The 26539-nt window shown below is 42.1% G+C and overlaps 1 protein-coding gene across 8 annotated transcripts in view; it reads right to left on the bottom strand.

The window, feature by feature from the left end:
* Positions 1–26539, bottom strand: part of CYP3A43 (cytochrome P450 family 3 subfamily A member 43) — a 45320-nt gene that overhangs the window by 2719 nt on the left and 16062 nt on the right. For 3 of the 8 annotated variants that reach the window (XM_028844981.2, XM_028844985.2, XM_077995096.1), the window contains 10 exons: positions 26373–26425; positions 20847–20946; positions 17136–17249; positions 16480–16568; positions 15022–15170; positions 8625–8752; positions 7419–7485; positions 4378–4538; positions 1902–2128; positions 39–201 (listed from right to left, as the gene is read on the bottom strand). In XM_028844981.2, the coding sequence (XP_028700814.2) occupies positions 39–201; positions 1902–2128; positions 4378–4538; positions 7419–7485; positions 8625–8752; positions 15022–15170; positions 16480–16568; positions 17136–17249; positions 20847–20946; positions 26373–26425 (1251 nt within the window). 8 annotated transcript variants of the gene reach the window in all.

Genomic DNA, 26539 nt, shown 5'->3' with positions numbered 1-26539 from the left:
ACTCCCAATAAACATTATTTATAAGAAAGTTTACTGACCTGAGTTTCTTCACAAGGTTCGAAGGAGAAGTTCTGCAGTGCTTTAATGACAGCTAGTTTTATGTTTGTGAGAGCAAACCTCATGCCAATGCAGTTTCGGGGTCCAGCTCCAAAAGGTATGTATCTGTAAGGATCTATGCTGTCCTTGTTCTTCTTACTGAACCTAGTTTCACAGAAGTAGATAAAAACAAGTTAATGAAACATAAAAACTATTAAAACTACACGTTAGGCCGGGCATGGTGGCTTTTGGGAGGCGAGCCCCACCTCAGCCTCCCAAAGTGCTGGTATTACAGGCGTTAGCCACTGCACCTGGCTGGCTATACATTTTTTGAAGGTTAAACCCATGTTTATTCAAATTTGATTCCTCAATATTTGATTATATTGAGAAAAAATTTTGATGGAGGAAAGTGATAATGCCCTTGTGGTTATGTGTTTTTAAAAGAGTACTTATATTTTAGAGAAAATTCTGAAATAGTTACAGGTTATTGCTTCAAGATAGCATTGTAGTCACAGAGAGGATTGTGATGGTGTGTGGACAGGGCAGCTGACATGCAGTATTGACTGTTGAGACAGGTTATGAACACACGGGGATGCATTAATACTATTCTATAGCTTGGTGTCTATAGATGATAGTTATGTGTATGTCAAACATTCTTCACAACAGACTTTTTTTTAGTATATGGATTTCTCACTGCCTGGTCCAGTTCCTGACACACGGTACCCACTTACTATCTGTTTGGTGACTGAATGATGCAAAGAGAAGTGCAGTGAGCGGTCTCTGATTTTGTGTTGGTGCAGCCACAGGAGGCGGAAGTGCCGAGATGGAGGAAACACAGAAGTCCTCTACTCCAGAAAACAGAGAACTTGGTCAATTCAGATTTGCTCTTTCAACAAGTATTATGTACAGAGTCTGTGCCAGCAGTAGGGACAGCATGCCTAACAAGACAAGGTCCCCGCCATTGGGAAGTTTATAGTTAGGGGCCAATAAAAGTCTAGATCCCAGGCCTCACCAACCAGTGCCCTACAAAGTTCATTCCAAATTTTCCTTTCCAAAATGGGAAAATATCAACTATTTCCAGAGTGCAAACTGTGCCCAAAGCCTGACCTTGGCTCTGAATTCCCAGAAGATCATGCCCAACACTTCCAAGGAGGAACTTCTTGAGAAGTCTAGAAAGCAGGTGACTTTGCTTTGGAAGAGTCACCAACAACTGAGAGTATAAGGGAGCTGGCACAGGACTGCAGACACAGACAGGACCAGGAGAATCTCTGCTTCCCTCTGTCATCAATGAAGTGGTTTAAACCATCAGGGATGAGGATGTCTCAGGACCTCAGCTTGCACTTTTACAATTACATTACGGAAAACCGCAAGCAATGTTGAAAAAAAAAGGAATGTGGAAACATGTCCTAAACATGGTGCTAAATTCAGAGAGCTAAAGGGCACAGCAAAGAAACACTGAAATGAATAACAAGCTTATATACTCAAAATAACGTCATGGTGAAATGAATTACAGCTTATGCATACATAAATATGTAGTAACATAAGATAGTAGATAGGTTATGGTTTACTTTGAAATGAAGTAAGCAGCAGTTCAAACTCAAATAAAATGTGATAGTGTACTAGTTTTTAACAATGTCTGTATGCATAGAAAAATGCCTATAAGACATGCATTACATAGTTAATGAGGGTTGTTATAAGGTGTTTCCTAATCTATGGTTTGTAAAGTTTGACAGTTATCATTTTGTAATAAAAAACTTCCAAAATAAAAAAGCACATATTCAAATGATTGCTATGTGCATTGAGAGATTGCTATATACTTCCACCAGGCTAGTTGAGGGAGGGCTCCCTTCCCAGGGGCCTTGTACCTTTCAGGGCAGAACTTCTCAGGCTCTGTCCAGTACTTTGGGTCATGGTGAAGAGCGTAGATTGGAACCATCACTGCTAACCCTTTGGGAATGAACACCCCATTGATTTCAATATCTGTTTTGCAGACTCTTGTAACTCTACTAACAACTGGGAATAATCTGAGCGTTTCATTCGCCACTATGTCAAGGTACTCCATCTGTACCAGGGCATCGTAAGTGACAGGTGCCTGGGAAGAGAGAAACAGATTTGGATAAATTGAGATTTGGAATTAACTTTCAACTTAGTCCATGCAGTACTATTGAAGTGTTAGGAGCTCCAGAGAATAACTCGTACTGGTAAAAGATTGTTGCATTTATAAACTATTTTAATAACTGTCCATACACAGCAATGTGCTCAATGGCCCATTGAGATGTGTGGAGGAGTTATGAATTTGGCACAATCCCCTACACAGAGACTGAAATCCTTGATGTTACCATTTCATGTGTTTTCTTTCTTGGGTGAACAAGCATGACTATTAGACGATGGCCATTTGAATCACCTAAAATATGCCTAAGCCAGTGTCACCTTTCCAAAGAGAGGCTATGCATCTATACCAAGGAAAGAGAAAATGTAAAAAAGCAAATCCTCTATTTCATACAACCATTTAAAATTGAAAAGTCCTGTTTAGACTGGGCATAGTGACTCATGCCTGTAATTCCAACAATTTGGGAGGCCGAGGTGGGTGGATCACTTGAGGTCAGGAGTTTGAGACCAGCCTGGCCAACATGGCGAAACCCTGTGTCTATTAAAAAATAAAAATTAGCCGGGCATAGTAGCACATGCCTGTAATCCCAGTTATTTGGGTGGCTGAGGCACGAGAATCACTTGAACCCTGGAGGCGAAGGTTGCAGTGAGCCGAGATCACCGTACTGCTCTACACCCTGGGTGACGAAGCAAGACTCCATCCCAAAAAAAAAAAAAAAAATGTGGAGAGTAACGCTGTGTTATTTAAAAACTTTATAAATAGTTTGGGAATAAACTAGTTCCTTTGTAACCCAAATATGACAAAAGAACTTTTTTTTTTGGAGACGGAGTCTTGCTCTGTTGCTCAAGCTGGAGTGCAGTAGTGCGATCTCGGCTCACTGCAAGCTCCGCCTCCTGGGTTCACACCATTCTCCTGCCTCAGCCTCCCGAGTAGCTGGGACTACAGGCGCCCGCCACCACACCCGGCTAATTTTTTTTGTCTTTTTTAGTAGAGACGGGGTTTCACTGTGTTAGCCAGGATGGTCTTGATCTCCTGACCTTGTGACCTGCCTGCCTTGGCCTCCCAAAGTGCTGGGATTACAGGCGTGAACCACCGTGCCCGGCTGACAAAAGAACTTTATAACTGGAGAGGGCACACAATTTCAGTGCTATTGAGAGTTATAAACAGGATAGGAACCCTCCATGCAGCCCCATCCTCTCTTTCTCGAACAGTCTCCCACTTGTTCCTTTAGGCCTGGACTGTGAGCTTAGATGAACATTCCTTTGTGTTCACCTCACTGCCAAACCAGGGCCAGCCCCAAGGCCAGGTCTCATTACACCACAAAGAATTCCAATTCTGGCAGAATTCTGAAAACAGTGTGGGTAATACGTGACTAGCATTTGGTGTTATATTTGGAAGGTAATATTGTAGAGGGTAAGTGTTTGGCCCAGGTGTCAGGCACCCTGGTTCCTAGCTTGGCTTCTTCACCATTAGCTACTTGACTGGAGCATGAGAGAGGTGTGAGGCAGAGCTGAGTCAGCCTGCCCAGCGCACCCAGTGCCAGGCTCCATCAGACCAACAGCCAGAACAGAGTGAGTCCGGCCAATATCAGCAGAACTCACTATCCAGACTTGTGAGCAATGAATGGTTGTTTTTAGATGCCATTGAGGTTTCTGGATATTTTTTACTTGGTGTTATGTTGGTAACAGATAATGGATGCAGCAGGATCAGCACTGTTTTACAAAGATCTTCTGCAAGAAGCATCCACTACGGCCGGGCGCGGTGGCTCAAGCCTGTAATCCCAGCACTTTGGGAGGCCGAGACGGGCGGATCACGAGGTCAGGAGATCGAGACCATCCTGGCTAACACGGTGAAACCCCGTCTCTACTAAAAATACAAAAAAACTAGCCGGGCGAGGTGGCGGGCGCCTGTAGTCCCAGCTACTCAGGAGGCTGAGGCAGGAGAATGGCGCAAACCCGGGAGGCGGAGCTTGCAGTGAGCTGAGATCCGGCCACTGCACTCCAGCCCGGGCTACAGAGCAAGACTCCGTCTCAAAAAAAAAAAAAAAAAAAAAAAAAAAGCATCCACTACTTATGTTTCTCCCTTTGTTTTTCCTCTTAGAGCCTTTATGCATAGAGTATATGAAAGAACTGATGCTTACACTTTTTGAAAAAATTCTCCTGGCAGATGGTGAGGAGGGATTTTGCTGAGGCTTCACTTCTTCCCTCCTTCTCCAGGGATCGTCCACTCACCTTATTGGGCAAAACTGCGTCAATCTCCTCCTGCAGTTTCTGCTGGACATCAGGGTGAGTGGCCAGTTCATACATAATGAAGGGGAGAGTGGTGCTAGTTGTGTCATAGGCAGCAAAAATAATGATAATTGACTGGGCCACAAGCTCCAGGTCAGACAGAGCTGAAAGGAGAGGAAAGACATTTTAGGAAAAGCAGCCAATGTAGATCATCACAGTTTAGATGCAGTGAAATCCCAGTGAAGCTCCCAAATCCCTAGGGGCAAAAATAGAAAAGCAATTCAGTCACACTGGGGGTGGTTTCACTCTGATGTGTATCCTACAGAGCTAGTACAAGGCAAAATCATTTTAATCCAGTTTTTTTCCAGGGTCTACGCGATTGTGGGCCATCCACTCCTCATGATATCATCCCCACCAGTTGCACAGCTGGGTAACTTTCAGAGAGAGCATTTCTGTCTAACATACTCAGTGTTATGGGGATATCCCTTGGATAATCATAAAAGTACTTTACCTGTAAGTAAACATGGAGTAACATTCTCCCCAGTTTAAATTACTCTAGCTACAATATAGCTTAACAAACAATGAGAGAGTTTGCAATGCTAAGGTTTGATTTTAGGGAAATATAAAGGATCTTTTATCTAAGCATGTTGGAGGGAACCCAAGGGAAGAAAATTGGGCTACAGATCACCTCTTGCCACTCAATGTGTGGTCCGTGGACCAGCAGCACCAGCAGCATCTGGCAGCTTATTAGAAATGCAAAATCTCAAACCCTACCCTCAAACTGCAGAATCAAAATCTGAACTTTCATGAGGTGTGGTAATTTTTGTGCCCAGCATGGCTTGGGAAGCATGGATTACACCTTTGAGTGACATCAAGTAATAGAGTTCCTAGGGCACAAGTCTTCAAAATGGATGATCTCTGGATATACCAAAGCTACAAAGACAAAAATCTAGAAGTGAGGTGATTGACTGTAGTCCAGTGAATGGTTTTAATAAAACAGCAGGAGGCTTGGCACAGTGGTGCAAGCCTTTAATCCCAGCACTTTGGGAGGCTGAGACAGGAGGATCATTTGAGGTCAGGAGTTTGAGACCTGGCCAACATGGTGAAACCCCACCTCTACTAAAAATACAAAAAAATCCACAACTGGGTGTGGTGGTGGGCGCCTGTAGTCCCAGCTACCCGGGAGGCTGAGGCAGGAGAATTGCTTGAACCCGGGAGGCAGAGGTTGCAGTGAGCCAAGATCAGGCCACTTCACTCCAGCCTGGGCCACAAAGTGAGACTCCATCTCAAATAATAATAATAATAATAACACAACAGGAAGAATGCATTTATAGATGGGCATTGGCCAACATGAAATATAAAAACAGTAGGGTCCCGTGAGTGGAATTCATAGTGCCTATTCCATCCTGGCCCGATTCTCTCTGCTCCACTTCATGTTCACTGAACAGCGTTTATGACTAGAGGTTGGCCTCCCTCTTGACATTTCTTTCGAGAAAAGCTTAGCACAGTCAGCCATTGGTCTGTTTGATCAGGACTGGATTAAGACCTTTAGAGACCTAGGGTACTAAAATAAATATGGTGCCCACTCCAACCATGTATTTCATAACTGAAAACAATACAAGATGAGTGTGAGAAAGGTCTACAGAGTTGTGATTTACTGGTGATAATTTTTGTGATGATGTTGTGGGTAAATTCAACTTTCCAATTATCTTATTCAGTTGGCATGAACCCCAGGACACGGAATTGAAATGAAATCATAATCTCAAAGTGTAGATCTGCTACCCAGTAGGATAGGCACTAGCCTCAGGTGGCTACTTAAATTTAATTAATTAAAATTAGATATGTTTAAAAATTGTTCTTCAGTGGCAGCAGCTACATGTTCAGTACTCGATAGCCACATGTATCTAGTGATGTCTGTATCGAGCAATGAAATGATAGACTGTTTCCCTTTTCACACAAAGTTGTATTGGGACAGATGGACAGATGATACATGACACATAGATAGACAAGTAGATGAAGACATATTTACAACGGTGTGTTTGAGTTAACCATTTCCTGCTCTTTATTTTAACTTATTTTATTTATTTAGTATTATTTTTGAAACAGAGTCTCACTCTGTTGCCCAGGCTGGAGTGCAATGGTGGGATCTCGGCTCACTGCAACCTCTGCCTCCCTGGTTCAAGCGATTCTCCCACCTCAGCCTCCCAAGTAGCTGGGATTACAGGTGTGCGCCACCACACCCGGCTAGTTTTTGTATTTTTAGTAGAGACAGAGTTTCGCCTTGTTGGCCAGGCTGGTCTCGAACTCCTGACCTCAGGTGCACCTGCCTTGGCCTCCCAAAGTGCTGAGATTACAGATGTGAGCCACCGTGCCCCGCCTCCATTTCTTGCTCTTTAGAATTAATTGTTAATATTCACAATTATGTCATATGGTTGTCAAACCTTGGTGGCTGAAATTGATCATGGTCATTATTTTGTAACCATCATAGTAATGATGGTTTCAGTCAAAACCATCCATGGGTGGTGAAACTAGTAGGCGAAAAATTGAAGAGGAAAAGGGCACTACACAGTCTTAGAGGTTTTCCCACAGTTACTTTTCATTACATAGGGGAAAAATAAAACCCGTCAGTAGATTAACCTGGTAAACACACTTTCACCAAGTGTTTCCAGTTAAAATCACCCTTATTTGGACAGTGTGTCTCCCGATTGGATGTTAGATGTATGTTTCCAAGCAGAGGTTCTGAGTAAGTGGATCTGGAGGAGGCTGAGAACTGGCATTTGATCTGATGCGGGTGATCCACAGATCACGGACCGACCTCCAGGCATGCCACACTTGTTCAGGGTTGCCCTTCAAGCCTGGGATGTGGCTATGCCTGTGTGCTTCTAGAAAGTGCCTCCAGCTATTGTTTATAACATCCAAATGTGTGCCTTTCTGGAATGTTGAAGAAATTCTCATTTTCCTGGAAAACTTTCTGCACATTTTCAGAACAGGGCCTTCTCTCCAACTGTCCCCATCAATAGCCCCCAGATACAGTCCTTGGTTACCTTTATGGGACTTTGTTTCTTTGGAATTCTGGGAGTCAATCATCTGTTGAAAGAAATCTACTCGGTGCTAGAAGCAAAAAGAGAAATTTAATGACAGAAAGTCACTTGTGACGTCAGAAGTGAATCAGGAGTCCAGTCCTAAGCACCCCTCCTGAAACTATGCTGCCTTTAAGTTCAGAAGTGTAATGGGTGTTGCCTGAGTCACCAATGTTTAGAATAAAATCACGCATCTAAAACCTTGGAGAGCAGGATGTTTCCTTGAGAGAAATCCATTTGTCATGTCTCTCTGCTTTTTTGTCTTTGCTCTCCCTGATCCTCAGCTTCTCTGGCCTTTGGACACAGCTTCCTGGCCAAAGAGATGTCAGCTCATTCTCTAGTCATAATTTCTTGAACAGGAAGAAGTCCTGAATTTCTATCCTATTTGTTCTCCTGGCTTTATTCTTAACCAATGGACAAATAGATTAATATCAGGATAATCCCAGGGGAGCTGTTTTGAATGCATCTTCAAATACTCCCCACTCCTAGAACTCTATACAACGTTCACTGTCACCTAGGGGACCCAGTCCTGCATTCCTGACTTTGAGGCATCATCATCAGGCTGGTCTCCAGGGTTCATGAAGGCAAAGCTGGGTCAGTCAGCTTGCACCCACAATGCCCAGAGAAGACTCCTGCCCAGTCCAGGCTATGACAGGACTGAAATTTAACATACACTTACTTCAGCAGGTAGCCTGGTAGGGACTTCTGCTGAAGAAAGTGTAAAAATACCAGGCTTGGACTTGAAATGATTCCTTACTAATCTAAGAACTGAGGAAATTGTAATACCCATAAAATAATTTTATGCAGTCATTTTTATCCAGTCAGATTTATTGGCAATTTTATAAGTCAAATTTATTGACAATTTTATACAGTCAAATTTATTGACAATTTACTGAAAGGAAGAGAAGCGGTAAAGCTTCTATCTCTACATTATTTATGCCATAATATACTAAAGTCTTGCCTATTATTAAATTCCAAATGCTGTTTCACTCATTCTCTTTCTTCCCCAAGCTTCACCTTCTTTATTCCCAGCAAAATGTAAAAACCCTCTTGCTCTAAAGTTCTCTATCTGCCTTTAAAAAACACAGATAAGTGCACAGATCATACGTAAACAGCCCAAAAACATAATAAAAAAGTGAACATTCTCATGTCACCACCACCAGATTTTACCTTTTGTTTATCTTTGAGGCGACTTTCTTTCATCCTTTCAATGGAATTTTTTAAAAAACGGGTAACATCTTTTGGAAACAAACCGATATTTAGGACTTCAAAAACTGGGGTAAGAAATGGAAAGAGTGCTATAGGAAAATTAAAAAGAAAAAGAAAAAATAAATCATTGTGAAAAATGTGAAATTTACCTTCAGCAATTACAATTTTCTCTACCTATAGACTTCAGAGTTCTCCACCAGGATCCATTTCCTGTATGACCTTTGCCCCTCTTCCAGGCCAATGGCTGAGCAAGAGCAGATCCACACATGGGGGCCTCTACTATAGCAGTGAGATCAGTGGTCCCTTCTGCATCTTCAGAGTGACCAAAGGAACAGAATTAAATTCCCTGACTTCTTAGCCTTTATCTACTGGACTAGAGTCTCTTTGGATAGCCCAGATCATAGCCTGCTGCTTTAGTTAATTATGTTTTTCTATGAAATAGTAGTCAGGATAGAAACAATATGGCAAATGTCCTTCAACTACCATGGAATGAAACTAGAAATCAATAAGAGAAAGAGAATTGCCCTTTGGGAGGCTGAGGCAGGCAGATTGCTTGAGGTCAGGAGTTTGAGATCAGCCTGACCAACATGGTGAAACCCCATCTCTACTAATGATACAAAAATTAGCCGAGTGTGGTGGCATGTGCCTGTAGTCCCAGGTACTCGGGACTCAGGCATGAGAATCGCTTGAACCGGGCAGGCAGAAGTTGCAGTGAGCTGAGATTGTACCAGTGTACTCCAGCCTGAGTGACAGAATGAAACTGTCTCTCTCAAAAAAAGAGAAAAAAAAAAAAAAAGAGAGAGAGAGAAAAGAGAATTGGAAAACTCACACATATGTGGAAGTTAAACAATATACTTTTAAGTAACCAATGAGCTGAAGTAGAAAGCAAAAGGACAATTAGAAATTGTTTTGAGATGAAGAAAAATGAAGCCATGATATGCCAAAGCGTATGGGATGTAGCCAAAGCAATGTTCAGAGGGAAATTTATAGCTGTGAATGTCAGATAATCTCAAATCAATAACCTAAATGTATACCATAACACACTGAAAAATGAAGAGTAAACTAAAACTAAAGTCAGCAGAAAGGGGGAAATTAATAAAAACTGAAGTGTAACCTAATGAAATAGAGATTTAAAAGCAATAAAGAAAAGCAATGAAACCAAAAATTGGTTCCATGAAAATATCATCAGCCAGGCACGGTGACTCAAGCCTGTAATCCTAGCACTTCGGGAGGCCGAGGCAGGCGGATCACCTGAGGTGAGGAGTTAGACCAGCCTGGCCGACATGGCGAAACTCCGTCCCTACTAAAAATGTAAAAATTAGCTGGGCGGGGTGGTGGACATCCATAATCCCAGCTACTCAGGAGGGTGAGGAAGGAGAATTGCTTAAATCTGGGAGGCAGAGGTTGCAGTGAGCCTAGATCATGCAACTTTTTTGAGACTCTGTCTCAAAAAAAAAAAAAAAAAATCAAAACTCAAAACTCATGGACATAGAAAGTAGAAGGATGGTGACCAGAGTCTGGGAAGGGTAGGGGGGGCGGGGGAGGTAAGGATAATAAAAGGCTACAAAAAATAGTTAGAAAGAATGAATAAGACCTATGATTCGATAGCACAACAGAGTGACTATAGTCAATAATAACTGTACATTTTAAAATCACTTAGAGTGCAATTGGAATGTTTGCAATTCAATGGATAAATGCTTGAGGGGATGGATTCCCCATTCTTCATAATGCTCTTATTTCACATTTCATGTCTGTATCGAAATCATCTCATGTACCCCATAAATATATACACCAACTATGTATCCACAAAGGTTAAGAATAAAAAATTAGCTTCAAAAATAAAGCTCAAGGCCAGGCGCGGTGGCTCATGCCTATAATCCCAGCACTTTGGGAGGCCGAGGCAGTTGGATCACCTGAGGTCAGGAATTTGAGACCAGCTTGACCAACGGTAAAAACCCTGTCTTTACTAAAAATACAAAAAGTAGCCGGGCATAGTAGTGCATGCCTGTAGTCCCAGTTACTCGGGAGGCTGAGGCAGAAGAATCGCTTGACCCCAGGAGGTGGAGGTTGAAGTGAGCCAAGATTGTGCCATTGCACTCCAGCCTGAGCAACAAGAGCAAAACTCCATCTCAAAAAAAAGCTCAAATGTTACCACAAAAAAGAAAATATCATCAGAATTGGCAAATCTTTAGCTACACTGATGAAGAAATAAAAAGAGTTGACTCAGTTTACTAGTCTCAGAAATAAAAGAGGGGAAATAATTATTACTGACATTTAAGAAAAATAAAAAGTAGCATAAAGACATTCTCTTAACAATTATAGTATTAGAACAATTGTATAAATTAGGTAACAGGTAAAATGGACAAATTCTTTGAAAGACACACACTACAGAAACTGAGTTGGAAAGAAACAGACAATAGATCTATAACATGTAAAGGGATTGAATCAGTAATCAAAACTACCCACAAAGAAAAGGCCAGGCCAGATAGTTCCAATAATGAATTCTACCTAATATTTAAAAGAGAATTAATACCCATTCTACAAACACTTTCAAAAACTAGAAAATGAGGAAACATTTCCAAATTCATTCTATAAGGCCAGTATTACCATCATATTAAAACTGGACAAATATATCACAGGATAAAGAAACTACAGACTAACAGATCTTGTAAATATAAATGCACAAATCCTTAACAAAATACTAGCAAACTGGATCAATCTAGCAACATATAAAAATAATTATATACCATAACCAAGAGGGGTTTACCCCAGGGAAACAAGATTGTGTAATATACCATGTCAATTCAATGAAAACACACAGTCGTCTCAGTATGCACGGTAAAAGCATTTGACAAAAATCTGAAAGCTTTTTGTGATAAAAACACTTAACAACTAAAAATAGAAGAGAATTCTTCCACCTGATAAAGGGCATCTATGAAACCCATAGCTAACCATAGTTAATACCTTTCCCCCTAAGATCGTGAATGAGACAAGGATACTTCTCTCAGCACTTCTATTTACCTATTAAAACTAATAAATGTGTTCAGAAATATTTGAAGATATAAGGTCAGTATACAGAAATAAACTGTATTTCTGTACATTACAATATACAATCCAAAAGTGGAATTTAAAAATTGTATTTACCATAGCATCAAAATATTAGTGATACACTTATTAGGAATAACATTAACAAAAGTGCAAAACCTAGACTCTGAAAAATACAAAACACTGTTGAAATAAATGAAAGAGGCCGGGCGTGGTGGCTCACACCTGTAATTCCAGCACTTTGGGAGGCCGAGGCGGGTGGATCATGAGGTCAGGAGATCGAGACCATCCTGGCTAACGTGGTGAAACCCCGTCTCTACTAAAAATACAAAAAATTAGCCAGCCGTGGTGGTGGCCACCTGTAGTCCCAGCTACTCAGGAGGCTGAGGCAGGAGAATGGCGTGAACCCGGGAGGCAGAGCTTGCAGTGAGCCGAGATCACGCCAGCGTACTCCAGCCTGGGCGACAGAGCGACACTCCTTCTCAAAAAAATAAAAACAAAAATAAAAAAATAAAAAAAAAATAAATGAAAGAGTATCCCAATAAAAGGAACCACCACCCCATGTTCACAGATTAGAAAACTTAAAAGGTCAAAATGGCAGTACTTCTCAAATGGATCTGCAGATTTAATGTATTATCAGAATCCTAGCTAGATTCTGTGTAGAAATTGACAAGTTGATTTTAAAATTGATTTGGAATTGTAAGGGATGCAGAGTAGCCAGAACAATGTTGAAAAAGAATCAAGTTGCAGGACTCATACTTCCCAATTTCAAAACTTACCACAAAGCTCTAATAATCAGGACAATGTGATACTGGCATAAAGATAGAAATATAGTTCAACAGAATAGAATTTACAGTCCAAAATAAATCCACACGTCTCTGGTCCACTGAATTTTGAGGAAGGTGTCATGATCATTGAATGGGGACAAAATCGTCTTTTCAACAGATGGTGCTGGGACAATGGGATAGCCAAGTGTAAGAATAAAGCTGGGCCCTTACGTCACACTGCATATAAAATGAAACTCAAGATGCATCCAAGACCTAAACAGAAGAGCTAAAAATATACCACCCTTAAAAGAAAACCAAGGTGGCAAATCTTCCATGAACTCACAATTGGCAATAGATTCTTAGATTTGATACCTACAGGATAAGCAATAAAAGAAAAATACACAAATCGTGCATCATCAAAATTAAAGTTCAAAGAAGTTCAAAGAAGACACAGTTCAGGCCAGGCGCGATGGCTCAAGCCTGTAATCCCAGCACTTTGGGAGGCCGAGGCGGGCGGATCACGAGGTCAGGAGATCGAGACCATCCTGGCTAACCCGGTGAAACCCCATCTCTACTAAAAAAATACAAAAAACTAGCCGGGGAGGTGGCAGGCGCCTGTAGTCCCAGCTACTCGGGAGGCTGAGGCAGCAGAGTGGCGTAAACCCGGGAGGCGGAGCTTGCCGTGAGCTGAGATCCGGCCACTGCACTCCAGCCTGGGCGACAGAGCGAGACTCCGTCTCAAAAAAAAAAAAAAAAAAAAAAAAAGACACAGTTCAAAGAAGATACAGTTCAAAGAACAATATCAAGAAAGTAAAAAGACACGTATAGAATGGGAGAACAATTTTGCAAATCATATCCCTGAGAAGGAAGTTGTATGTAGAATATGTAAAGAACTCTTACAAATTAACAAAAAGAATTCAGCTGTATGTGGGCAAAAGACTTGAATAGACATTTATCTAAATAAGATATAAAGATGGCTAATGTTGCTCAATTTCATTAGCCATTAGAGAAAAGTAAATAAAAATAACGATGAGACCAGTTCACATGTAGTAGGGTGTCTATAATTTAAAAAAATGAGAAAACCAAGTGTTGGAAAGAATGTAGAGAAATTAGAATGCTTATACATTCCTGGCAAAATGGTGCAGCTGTTGTGGGAAACAGTTTAGAAACTCCTTAACAAGTGAATCATAGAATTACTGCTATAAAACCCACCAATTCCACTGCTGAATATATACCTAAAAGAAGAAAAATCAAGTATTCAAACATAAATTTGTAAACAATTATTCACAGCAGCACTATGCACAATAGTTGAAAGGTAGAAACAACGCAAATGTCCACCAACTATGAATGGATAAGCAAAATGCAGCATATCTATACAATGGAATATTATTTGGTCATAAAAAGCAATGAAGCACTGATCCATGTTTCAACATGAATTAACTTTGAAAATGTAATGCTAAATGAAAGAAGCCAGTCACAAAAGACCACATATTATACGATTCAATTTATATGATATGTCCTACATTAGGCAAATCTAGAGACAGAAAGTAGATTAGTGGTTGCTTAAAGCTGAGGGGGGTTTTGGGGCTGCGTGCAGCTGCTCACTCCTATAATCCCAGAACTTTGGGAGGCCAAGGCAGAAAGATGGCTTGAGGCTAGGAGTTCAGGACCAGCCTGGGCAACATAAAAAAGGTGAGGAAGGCAGGCACGGTGGCTCACGCTTATAATTCCAGCACTTTGGGAGGCTGAAGCAGGCAGATCACGAGGTCAAGAGATCGAGACCATCCTGGCCAACATGGAGAAACCCCGTCTGTACTAAAAATACAAAAATTAGTTGGGTGTGGTGGCACGTGCCTGTAGTTCCAGCTACTTGGGAGTCTGAGGCACAAAAATCGCTTGAACATGGAAGGCGGAGGTTGCAGTGAGCCAAGATCATGCCACTGAACTCCAGCCTGGCAACAGAGCGAGACTCCGTTGGAAAAAAAAAAAAAAAAGGCCGGACACGGTGGCTCACACCTGTAATCCCAGCACTTTGGGAGGCTGAGGCGGGCAGATCACAAGGTTAGGAGTTCGAGACCAGCCTGACCAACATAGCAAAACCCCGTCTCTACTAAAAATACAAAAATTAGCCGGGTGTGGTGATGCGCACCTGTAATCCCAGCTACTCAGGAGGCTGAGGCAGAAGAATCACTTGGACCCGGGAGGTGGAGGTTTTAGTGAGCCCAGATCACACCACTGCACTTCAGCCTGGTGACAGAGCAAGACTCTGTCTGAAAAAAAAAAAAAAAAAGGTGAAGAAGATTGGAAGGGGATAATGGTTAAATGGTGTGTGGCTTCTGAGTCTACAAAAAATGTTCAGAAGTTTGCAAAAATGTTCAGAAGTTAACAACGGTGATGGTTGTGCATATCTTTAAATGTACGAAAAACCATTGACGTCTACATTTTAAGTAGGTGAATTATATGGTATGTGAATTTTGTTTTCAATAAAGCTGTTTTTAAAAATTAGATGAGAGAGAGAGAGAGAAATAACATAAAAGTCCACGTACATATTGAGAGTAAAAAGGGATCCAAAAAATCCAATTTTAAAAGCTTCTTCATATTTTTCAGAAAGGGATCTTGTGGGTTGTTGAGGGAATCCAAGTTCACTCCAAACAATGTGCCAGTGATTACATCCATGGTGTAGGCCCCAAAGAAACTGAGTAGAGTAAGACATGGAAAGTTAAAACCAGCACCTCTTTACCTTCCTTCTGCTATACACACAGCAAGAAGTGCTATGTCAGAGCAAGACAGGTGAAAACCCACACACATTCACAACAACCTGCTGCATCATCTCCCATCATACTCAGGAGGCATTTATTGGGTACCAGTGATGCAGCTGGTCCTGTCCTGGGAGTGATGGAGACACTAAGGTGAGTTAAACCCACCTCTGAGCTCAAGGACCTCAGTCATAGGGAGACACAGACCCAATAATCAGACAGTTACAGTCGTCTGTGTTGAGTGTGGATGGTAAAAGGTGCGTCAACACTGTGCTTCTGCAGGACAAGAATAAAATCATTAACTCTTTCTCGGCCAATCAATAAATTTGACATTGCCAGACCCGAGAGTCTACGCCCAGAGCTGATGTCTCTTCAGCACTTTACAGAACAGCCACACCCTGTTCAGGCTTGCTATGAACATCATGTCTCCGCTACAGTCTCTGACAAGGCTCCTGAAACACCTACTCTTCCCCAGCTCCTGGGATCTGAGGTTGCTCTGAGGGCAGATTATTTTTGTAAAAGTAAGAACTAACAGTGATACTGATTAAAGGAATAATAGGTCACTCCAAAGTTGATCGGGGTATCCCATAGCCAAGTGACCATGTGTCCCCAGTCTGCCCAGGACAGGCTGAGTTTATACGTGTTGTTCCAGCATAATTTAAATTATATTCCAGTTCAGACAATAAACAATAATAGCATTGCCCTACCTATAGCCATTACAGAGTCTTTTAAAATTTAAGATTGGAGAAATTAGAAGTGGTGGGAAGGTTTAACAGTTCATATTTTGGTGGTATCCTCAGCAAAGTAATGAAGGGATTGAAGTTATTCCAATTTCTTCATTGTAACTTTCCTGCCCCAGTTAGGAAAGTTAGCTGTTTCCTGCCAGCCAACAGCTCTCAATCACGTACCCCTCCCACCACTCCATAACGTCTATGCTCAAAACTTTAGTACAATCAGGTTTTTATTTTTTCTTTCTACACAATGTATTATTCTTTTGGAATATCCAAGGGGACAATGTAACAGGTAAGTTATTCCCGGCTCCTGTGCACAGGGGAGAAGATCCTCTTCTCTCAGCTTCCTAGCTTTCTTTTGTGAGCAACACCATCTTGGGTGGCCTATTGGAGCTGCAACACCACAGCCCTGCTTTTGTCCGGCCACTGGAGTAACCCAACGGTGGGAATATCAGCTCCACTGCAGGCAGCTGGAGGGGCTCATGACAGCTCAGAAGCTCAAGACTGTGCTACTTACTCTTTCAAGTTGGTGGGTTTGCTGTTCTCTGCTTCCCGCCTCAGGCTTCTCACCAACATATCTCCACACTGGGAAATGATGGGGACCATCTAAAACACAACACCACCCAGAGTTAACTATGCAGACTCGAGTCTCAGAAGGACATGGCTTTGCCCAGCATGGAACAGTCAATGATATTTTGTAATGATTGACCATGTCCTCTAGGACACAAATAGAAAAGACCACCCCCCGCCCTCCTTTTTTTTTGAGACAGAGTTTCGCTCATGTTGCCCAGGCTGGAGTGCAATGGCGCGATCTTGGCTCACTGCAACCTCCGCCTCCAGGTTCAAGCAATTCTTCTGCCTTAGCCTCCTGAGCAGCTGGGATTACAGGCATCCGCCACCACGCCTGGCTAATTTTTGTATTTTTAGTAGAGACGGGGTTTCACCATGTTGGCCAGGCTGGTCTCAATCTTCTGACCTCAGGTGATCCACCCACCTCGGCCTCCCAAAGTGCTGGGATTATAGGTGTGAGCCACCGTGCCCAGCTGAAAAGACCCTTTTTAGAAAACTCAAACTCCGTGGACTACCCATTAGAAAGGAACTATGATGATACTTACTACCTGTCTCCAGATTCATCCTTTAAGTTTCTAATTATAAGTCACCTTATTTTCTTACTTCCTTGAATTTTACACTGGTGAAAGCTGGAGATAGCAATGTTCGTATTCTCTTCCATTCTTCATCTTCAGCAAAACTTAAGGCACTTTTCATAAATCCCATTGGACCTAAAGGCTAGAGTTCAAAGCAGAAGTATTTTGTCCTACATAAGTTTTAGAGATCTCCATGGTTGTAGAAAATGTGTTAAACAGACATCATGAATTTAACAAATACTTAGTAACCGTCTACTGGGTGGCAGGCCCTATACTAGATGCTCAATAAAGATTTATCTTGAATGCGTAGCCTCCTGTAAGCATATGGAAGGGGGATGGTGGAATTGAGGCAAGTGGTGTGGTTTCTAGTCACTATATCCCAGTCTCCTTTTAAATGCATGGTTTCCACATGGAAGAGAACCAGTTCTTCCAGTAGAATAGATGGGAACAAGACCTAGCATCTCCTCCAGGGTTGTGCAAAGCAGAAATGGATTGGTGACAGAGAGGCAGGTTGGCAGATTGCACGTTGCCTCAGAGCAGCTCTGTCTTTAATACATCTATAGCATGAGGAACTTGACAGAGGAGTGGTTTGATTTAGTGACTTTTGAAAAAAAATTAGTAATAAGTAAAAGACTAAGAATGCACTTTGAAGAAACAATGCAATTACATGAAAAGTCCCTCTCTTTTATTTCCCCTCCCAGGATTAGAGGAAAAATAAGGAAAATAATGCTATTTCCCAACTTAGGACAGGCCTATCAGTCCAATAACTTGAAATATTCTTCCATCTTCCCAAACTGTATTTTAAAATGGAGAATTTCAATGCTTATTTATGATAAAACTTGGCAAACTAGGAAGAAAGAGAAATACCCTCAATTTGATATTCTGGAAAACAAGGAAAAAAAATATACAAAAAACCCTTCAGCTAAATCACACTTAATGGTGAAAAAATGAATGCTTTTCTCCAAGATCAGAAACAATACAAAATATCCACTCTCGCCATTCTTATTCAGCATCATATTGGATGTCTCAGTGCAATAGACAAGAAAAAAATTAAAGGCATACAGATTGGACAGGAAGAAATAGAAGGGCCTCTATTTTCAGGTGACATAAAGATCAATGTAGAACCTCTCTAGGAATATGCAAAAAGACTTCTAGAGCTAAAAGGTGAGTTCAGCAAGGGTGTAGAACACAAGATCAACATGCAAAAATCAATCACGCAATTGTTTTTTTCACGCATTGTTATTTCTACGCAATAACAATGACTATCTGAAAATACAGTAAAAAAAAATTGTTTACATGTCAGTGAAAATGAAATACTTCAGGTGTGAATCTAACAAAACATGTACAGGATCTCTATGCTAGAAATTACAAAATGTTGGTGAAAGGAATAAAAGAAAACCTAAAGAAATGGAGAGGGATACTATGTTCACGTTTTGAAAGACTCAGCGTAGTAAAGATACAGATTTTCCCTAAACCGACCTGTAGGTTTAATCCAATACTTATCAAAATCTCGGCAGGTTTGTTTGTAGACATTGACAAGCTTGTTCTGAATTTGCATGGAAAGGAAAAGGGGCCAGGCGTGGTGGCTCACGTCTGTAGTCCCCACACTTTGGGAGGCCGAGGCAGGCGGATCACCTGCGGTCAGGAGTTTGAGACCAGCCTGGCCAACATGGCGAAACCCCATCTCTACTAAAAATACCCCAAATTAGCTGGGCGTGGTGCCACATGCCTGTAATCCCAACTACTTGGGAGACTGAGGCAGGAGAATCGCTTGAACCCGGGAGGCAGAGGCTATAGTGAGCCAAGATCTCCCCACTGCTCTCCAGCCTGGGTGACAGAGGGAGACCTTGTCTTAAAAAAAAAAAAAAAAAAAAAAAAAAAAAGAAAAGAAAAGAAAAAAGAAAAAGAACTAAAACAATTCTGAAACAATAGATAAAATGTGAGGAATCCCTCTACATGATGTTAAGAGTTACTGTACAGGCCAGGTGCCGTGGCTCATGCCTGTAATCCCAGCACTTTGGGAGGCTGAGGAGGGTGGATCACGAGTTCAGGAGATCGAGACCATCCTGGCTAACAGGTGAAACCCCATCTCTACTAAAAATGTAAAAAATTAGCCGGGCATGGCGGTGGGCGCCTGTAGTCCCAGCTACTCGGGAGGCTGAGGCAGGAGAATGGCATGAACCCGAGAGGCGGAGCTTGCAGTGAGCCGAGATCGCCCACTGCACTCCAGCCTGGGCCACTGAGTGAGACTCCGTCTCAAAAAAAAAAAAAAAAAAAAGAAAGGTTACTATATAGCTACTATTGTCACCACAATGTGGTACCGGTGGAGGAATAAACACAGTGATCAATGGGACAAAATAGTGAATGAGAAATAGATGCTTAGGTTAGGTGCAGTGGCTCACGTCTGTAATCCCAGCACTTTGGGAGGCCCAGGTGGGCGAATCACTTGAGGCCAGGAGTTTGAGACCCGCCTAGCCAACATGGCAAAACCCCATCTCTACTAAAATACAAAAATTAGCCAGGCATGATGGTGCCTGGCTGTGATCCCAGCTACTTGGGAGGCTGAGGCACAAGAATCACTTGAACCCAGGAGGCAGAGGTTGCAGTGAGCTGAGATTGCGCCACTGCACTTCAGTCTGGGTGACAGAGCGAGACTCTGTCTCAATAAAAAAAAAAAGAAAAAAAGAAAAAAAAGAGATGCACAGAAATATACTCAACTGATTTTTGACAATTGTGAAAAAGTAACCCCAAAGAGGGCAAGTAACCTTTCCAAAAATGATGTTGGAAAAATTGCACAGCCACAGGCCACAAAAAGTGAACTATGACCTAAACTTTATATCTTATGCAAAAATTAACACGAAATGTATCATAAACTTAAATGTAAAGCATTAAACCATATCACTTTTTTTTTTTTTGAGACTGAGTCTTGCTCTGTTGCCAGGCTGGAGTGCAGTGGCGCAATCTTGGCTCACTGCAACCTCTGCCTCCTGGGTTCAAGTGATTCTGCTGCCTCAGCCTCCCAAGTAGCTGGGACTACAGGTGCCCGGCACCACGCCTGGCTAATTTTTGTATTTTTAGTGGAGATGAGTTTTCACCATGTTGGCCAGGATGGTCTTGATCTCCTGACCTTGTGATCCGCCCACTTCGGCCTCCCAAAGTGCTGAGATTATAGGCGTGAGCCACCGTGCCCTGCCTTGAACCATATAACTTTTAGAAAAAACACCAGCGACAAAGTGTACTAGGAGAATAATTTACAATAAAAGCACAATCTATAAGAGAAAAATGGATAAATTGGCCTCCTCGAAATAAAAAAAAAAGTTTTCTCTACTATAGACCCTGCGAAGCGGAAAAAACAAGCTACACATTGTAACAACAGGAGAATACCAGCAGGGAGCCTCCTGGTGATAGAACAGATCTGTATATATTGTGCTGATAGTCATGCAATTATACACATGGGTACATTCTCATAGTGCTACACACACACACATATACACCCGCACAAATGAGGGCACATAAAGCAGGAACTCTGAACAAGTTCTGTGGATTGTGTCAATGTCAAGTTTCTGTTACTAGAGTGACAGAAATACGCTGTATCTATAGTTAAATAAGACATCACCATTGGGGGAAACAGGAGGAAGCACAAAGCACTTTCCTGTACACTTTTTGGGCAAGTTTCCATGAATATATAATTATTAAAAAATAAAAAGTTTGATTAATACATTTGAAAATATAGGCCTACCATCCGGTTTGTGAAGACAGAGTAACATTCTTTCACTAGCACTGTTTTGATCATGTCGGGATCCATGATGACCAGCATGGGCTGTTGTCCCTCATACAGCCTGTGTGGGGGAAAACAGAGCTGACTAAACCTTGCATGTCTGATTTTGCAGCTGGAACCACACCAACGATCCAGATTTTGATCCTGACATTCCATCATCCATACTTGTAGTTGTGCAATATAGAGCAGAGCTAGCTCCACGGTCAATCAGGGTATGACACAGAGTAAGATTCTCACCACAGAAGCCACTTAAGCCTTCATACATTGAAGAGTGATGTGGCTCAAACAGGAAAGAGACATTGAAAGACAAAAGAGCTCTTCAAAGAGATCATGGTTAGAAATAACAGAAGCATTTGTTATGTCCAGGTGGTGTATACTTGGACATTCCCTATGCCATTCTCCATAATCTCTTGTGTGTTTAAAGTATTTCATTATAGGCTGGGTGCAGTGGCTCACACTTGTAATTCCAGCACTTTGGGGAGGCTGAGGTGGGTGGATCACTTGAGGTCAGGAGTTCGAGACAAGCCCGGCCAACATGGTGAAACCCCATCTCTACTAAAAATACAGAAATAAACTGGGCATGGTGGCTCATCCCTGTAATCTCAGCTACTTGGGAAGCTGGGGCAGGAGAATCACTTGAACCTGGGAGGTGGAGGTTACAGTGAGCCAAGATTGTACCACTGCACTCCAGCCTGGCCAACACAGTGAGACTCCATGTCAAAATAAAATAAAATAAAGCTAATCCCAGCACTTTGGGAGGCCGAGACGGGTGGATCACGAGGTCAGGAGATTGAGACCATCCTGGCGAACACAGTGAAACCCCGTCTCTACTAAAAAATACAAAAAACTAGCCGGGCGAGGTGGTGGGCGCCTGTAGTCCTAGCTACTCGGGAGGCTGAGGCAGGAGAATGGCGTAAACCCGGGAGGCGGAGCTTGCAGTGAGTTGAGATCCGGCCACTGCACTCCAGCCTGGGTGACAGAGCGAGACTCTGTCTCAAAAAAAAAAGTAAAATAAAAAAATAAAATAAAATAAAATAAAGCAAACAGTAATGTAATCCTTTTCATTATTATTTTTTAAAATACTGTCTTCTTTTATCTTCTTGTTAGCCAAAAAGTGACAAGAGACAGGAGTCTTGATTAATAGTTTCCTTTAGCCAAAGTTTGAGAATACATCTGGGAAGAACACCAGCCACAGGAGGCTCTGTGACCTGTGCTTTTTCTAAAGAGGATTTTGGGAACTTCAGAATTTAAAGGAGAAAGAGCAAGCAGGAGAGAGAAGAGGGAGAGTGTGTAGGTAGTGAGGCAAACGGTCACATTCTTGCAAGGCTCTGAGAAGTGCTCAGCAAATCTGCATTTTGCTTGTGAAAAGAGGGCATAGAGGAAAAAGTCAGTTATATATTTGTATTGTGACAAAGAAATCTTCATTTTACGTAAGATAATGCAAACATGTGAAAAGAGAGAATAGAGGCAAAGTCGATTACGCATTTAACTCTGATTAGGTGGAGGGATAATTTCCTGGTCTTGTCCTTGTCCTGTGCCTGCCGAGATAAACCGGAAATGGACATTGTCAGGGTAAGTGAGATTCAACAGAACTTGGTTTTAAGGGCTGGTTCATGGTGGGGAAGGAGGATATGTATCCTAAAAGATTTCAGGACTCATAAGGAATGTCCTTGTGAGAAACTTATGAGGTAAGCCATCTGGGGAGATATCATTTTGGGAATCTGGCTTTTGTATGAGGTTATGACACGGCATTGTGAAATTACGGCTATATGATTTGAACTAAAGGAAGGCAGTATTGCATGACTCAGTTTCCAACCATAACTTTTCATTTTGGCATAGTGAGTTTGGTCATATTTTTACTATTAATTTAGTCAAGATAACTTTTAAGGATAGACATGACCATTTTATGGGTCTTTTAAAACATTTGATCTTTTAATTAATTGTTTAGAATAAAAGGTCACCAAAATTTTAAATTTAGAAGTCTTAATTCAAAGGCTCCCACTATTTTTGTCATTGACAATTAGAATTTCTAATGAAGTACTTATTCTAATAGCACATAGGGAGAGAGAGGCTGGAAAGGTGGCCTTGTTATGCAAAGAAAACCTCGTAGGTAATAGCCCTCAGAGAATGTATCAGATCTTTTTCTACTCTTCCCTAGATTCAGACAAGAGAAGTTCTGGTAAGGCACATTAAAATGTGTCAAAGTTGGGAGGCTGAGGTGGGAGGATCATTGGAGTTCAGGAGGCAGAGGCTACAGTGAGCCAAGATGGCACCACTGCACCAACCTGAGTAACAGAGTGAGACTCCATCTCAATTAACAAAAATGTGTAGGGTGCAGTGGTTCACGCCTGTAATCCCAGCACTTTGGGAGGCTGAGGCAGGTGGATCACGTGGTCAGGAGATCGAGATCATCTTGGCTAACATGGTGAAAACCTGTCTCTGCTAGAAATACAAAAAATTAGCTGGGTGTGGTGGCAGGCGCCTGTAGTCCCAGCTACTCGGGAGGCTGAGGCAGGAGAATGGCGTGAACCCAGGAGGCGGAGCTTGCAGTGAGCCGAGATCACACCACTGCACTCCAGCCTGGGTGACAGAGTGAGACTCCATCTCAAAAAAAAAAAATTTGTAGGCCAGGCATGGTGGCTCATGCCTGTAATCCTAGCACTTTGGGAGGCCAAGGTGGGCAGATCACCTGAGGTCAGGAGTTCGAGACCAGCCTGGACAACATGTTGAAACCCTGTCTCTACTGAAAATACAAAAATTAGCTGGGCATGGTAGTGGGTGCCTATAATCCTGGCTACTCAGGAGGCTGAGGCAGGAGAATTGCTTGATCCCGGGAGGCAGAGGTTTTAGTAAGCCAAGATCGCCCCATTGCACTCCAGCCTGGGTGACAAGAACAAGTCTCCATCTCAAAAGAGAAAAGTGTCAAAGAAATATATTTTGGGTACATATTGATTTTTCTTAACTGGTTGGGGTTTCTAGAGGGGAAAATTGACATTTTGTAGCTGTGGGAATTCCAGTAAACATTAGAGGGGGCCAAGGGTTGGTAAAACCTAGTGGAAGGTAGATTGAAACCCAAAACAGAATGTTATCACACAATTTACAGAGGGTCAAGATCTCCAAGCATATGGGGAAGTTATAGCTAGCTGACAATAAACCTTGATCCTCAGCTACCAAATTCCAAAAGGAAGCCCTACATCAGCTCCTTACGTGGAGGTGGAGCTCAAGCTAAAAACTGTTCTCCATCATTATGGAAGCAGGAAACTCACCTTCCTTATTGGAAGTAAGTAAAAACTCCCAGAAAGTTGCTCTATGGCAGAAGAAAATTCAGGTCTCAAGCAACAGTTTGTGGGAGATCAAGGATCTCTAGAAGAAGACACTCCCAGACCTCAACACATGAGACAATTGGTTAGAGTGATAAAAAGCTCTAGCTAGTTCTAGCACACTGATGTGAAAATTTCTGCAGGTTGAGGGCCAGACTCCACTCAGGGAATCCCATTGTGGTCACCAAGGTGTTAACCAAAAAGTGACTGAGGCAGGTGTCTTGATTGATAGAGGTTTATTGAGTCAAAGCTTGAGGGTACATCTGGAAACACATGAGCCACAGGGGTAGCTGTGACCTGTGTTTTTCCAAAGATGGTTTTGGGAACTTCTGAATTTAAAGAGGAAGGAACCAGCAGGAAGGAAAAAAGGGGGAAAGAGTAGGCAGTGTGCAAATGATTACATTTCTGTAAGGCACCAATTAGCTCTCATTAAATCTGCATTTTACATGTGAAAAGACAGAGTAGAGGAAAAAATCAATTATGCATTCATGTTGTACTCAGAAAATCTACATTTTACATAAGATATACACATGAAAAGAGAGAGTAGAGGAAAAGTCAGTTACATATTCATCTCAAGGTAGGTGGAAGGATGATTTCTGGTCTTGTCCTTGTTCTGTACTTGTGATAAGCTGGTAATTTACATGATCAGGGTGTGAGTCACAGAACTCAATGATAGGGCTGGTTTATAGGGCAGATGTGTATCATGAAGCATTTAGGGGCTTATGAGGAATTTCCATATGAGCAACTTGTGAGGGAAACCATCCAGAAAGATATGTAGCCTTCTATTGATATAGGAGCTAGAAAAAAAATTATTTAGGCAGATAGTGAAGGCAAAGGGGTCCTCAGCAAGGATTCCCTTTTAATACAAAGCTGCCCCCCAAATCATTTCTTTTCTAACAAAGAGCAGCCTGAAAAAAATCAAGCTGCAGACATCAATACGCAAGCTGGAAGCTTGCATGGGTAAATGTCGGCAACTGTGCCAATAGAAAAGGGCTACCTTGGAAGCCAGGTATGTTCAACATGGAGGCTCCATCTTCCCTTATCTTTGTCACCTTATGTACAGTAAAAAAGCAGGCAACATGGTGCCAGCCAGGTAGAGAACCTATCTGCATAATAAAATATTAGGGTGGGGCAGCCAACTTCTTCACGTGTTATGCAAACAGCACACCTAGTCCTAACCAGTTTTTTATGTGCTATGCAAATGGCACACCTGGTCCAACCAATCTTTCATGCCCTATGTAAATCAGACACTGCCTCCTTAAGCTTGTCTATAAAACCTCCTGCACTTTACTACAGATCGGAAGACCCACTGGGGACCCCCTTTCTCTGTGGGAGAGAGCTTTTCTCTTTCACCTATCCAACCTCTGCTCTTAACCTTACTCCTTGTGTGTCCACATCCTTAATTTCCTTGGCGTGGGACAACAAACCTCGGGTATTACCCCAGACAAATGACACCACTCTACTATTGTTGTGGAAGTGTGGCTTATGTATGAAGCTATTGCTCAGGGTGATGAAATTACAGCTATCTGTCTGGGGTAAAAAGGAAGGCAGTAATGTATGACTTAATTCTCAAGCTCAACTTTCCCTTCGGCATAGTGAGTTTAGAGTCCGAAAGATTTTATTTTTGTTCACATCCCAAATATGCATGGAGTTTCCTATGACATGTATATTCCCCTTGCAATGCTCAATTCCCAGATCATCTTTTTCTTTTAGATAGCCTCTCTCGCCGGGCGCGGTGGCTCAAGCCTGTAATCCCAGCACTTTGGGAGGCTGAGGCGGGTGGATCACGAGGTCAGGAGATGGAGACCATCCTGGCTAACATGGTGAAACCCCGTCTCTACTAAAAATACAAAAAACTAGCTGGCCGTGGTGGCAGGTGCCTGTAGTCCCAGCTACTCGGAGGCTGAGGCAGGAGAATGGCGTGAACCTGGGAGGCGGAGCTTGCAGTGAGCCGAGATCGCGCCACTGCACTCCAGCCTGGGTGACACAGCGCGAGACTCCGTCTCAAAAAAAAAAAAAAAAAAAAAAAGATAGCCTCTCTCTGTTTGTTACTTAGGTTGACAAGAAGTTTATCCAAACGGACTCTGGGCTGAGATTGTTCTCTCTGCAGTAAAAATCACTCAACATAGCAACAACTCTATCTAATGCAAGTTTCCAGAATACTCACCCCCCCATTTCTCCATATTTTTCATTACATTCTCTGTCAAATTTCCAAAGACCCTGGCAGAAGAAACAAAATACAATTCAATTATTATTTCAAATGTACTGAACCCTACATTTAACTGGGGCAAAAAAGTCAAATACAATGACGTTAGGCTTGCTACCATTTACTGG

Source organism: Macaca mulatta, chromosome 3 (genome assembly GCF_049350105.2).
Source record: "Macaca mulatta isolate MMU2019108-1 chromosome 3, T2T-MMU8v2.0, whole genome shotgun sequence".
Lineage (NCBI taxonomy): Eukaryota > Metazoa > Chordata > Mammalia > Primates > Cercopithecidae > Macaca > Macaca mulatta.
This window is presented reverse-complemented; position numbering and strand designations above follow the sequence as displayed.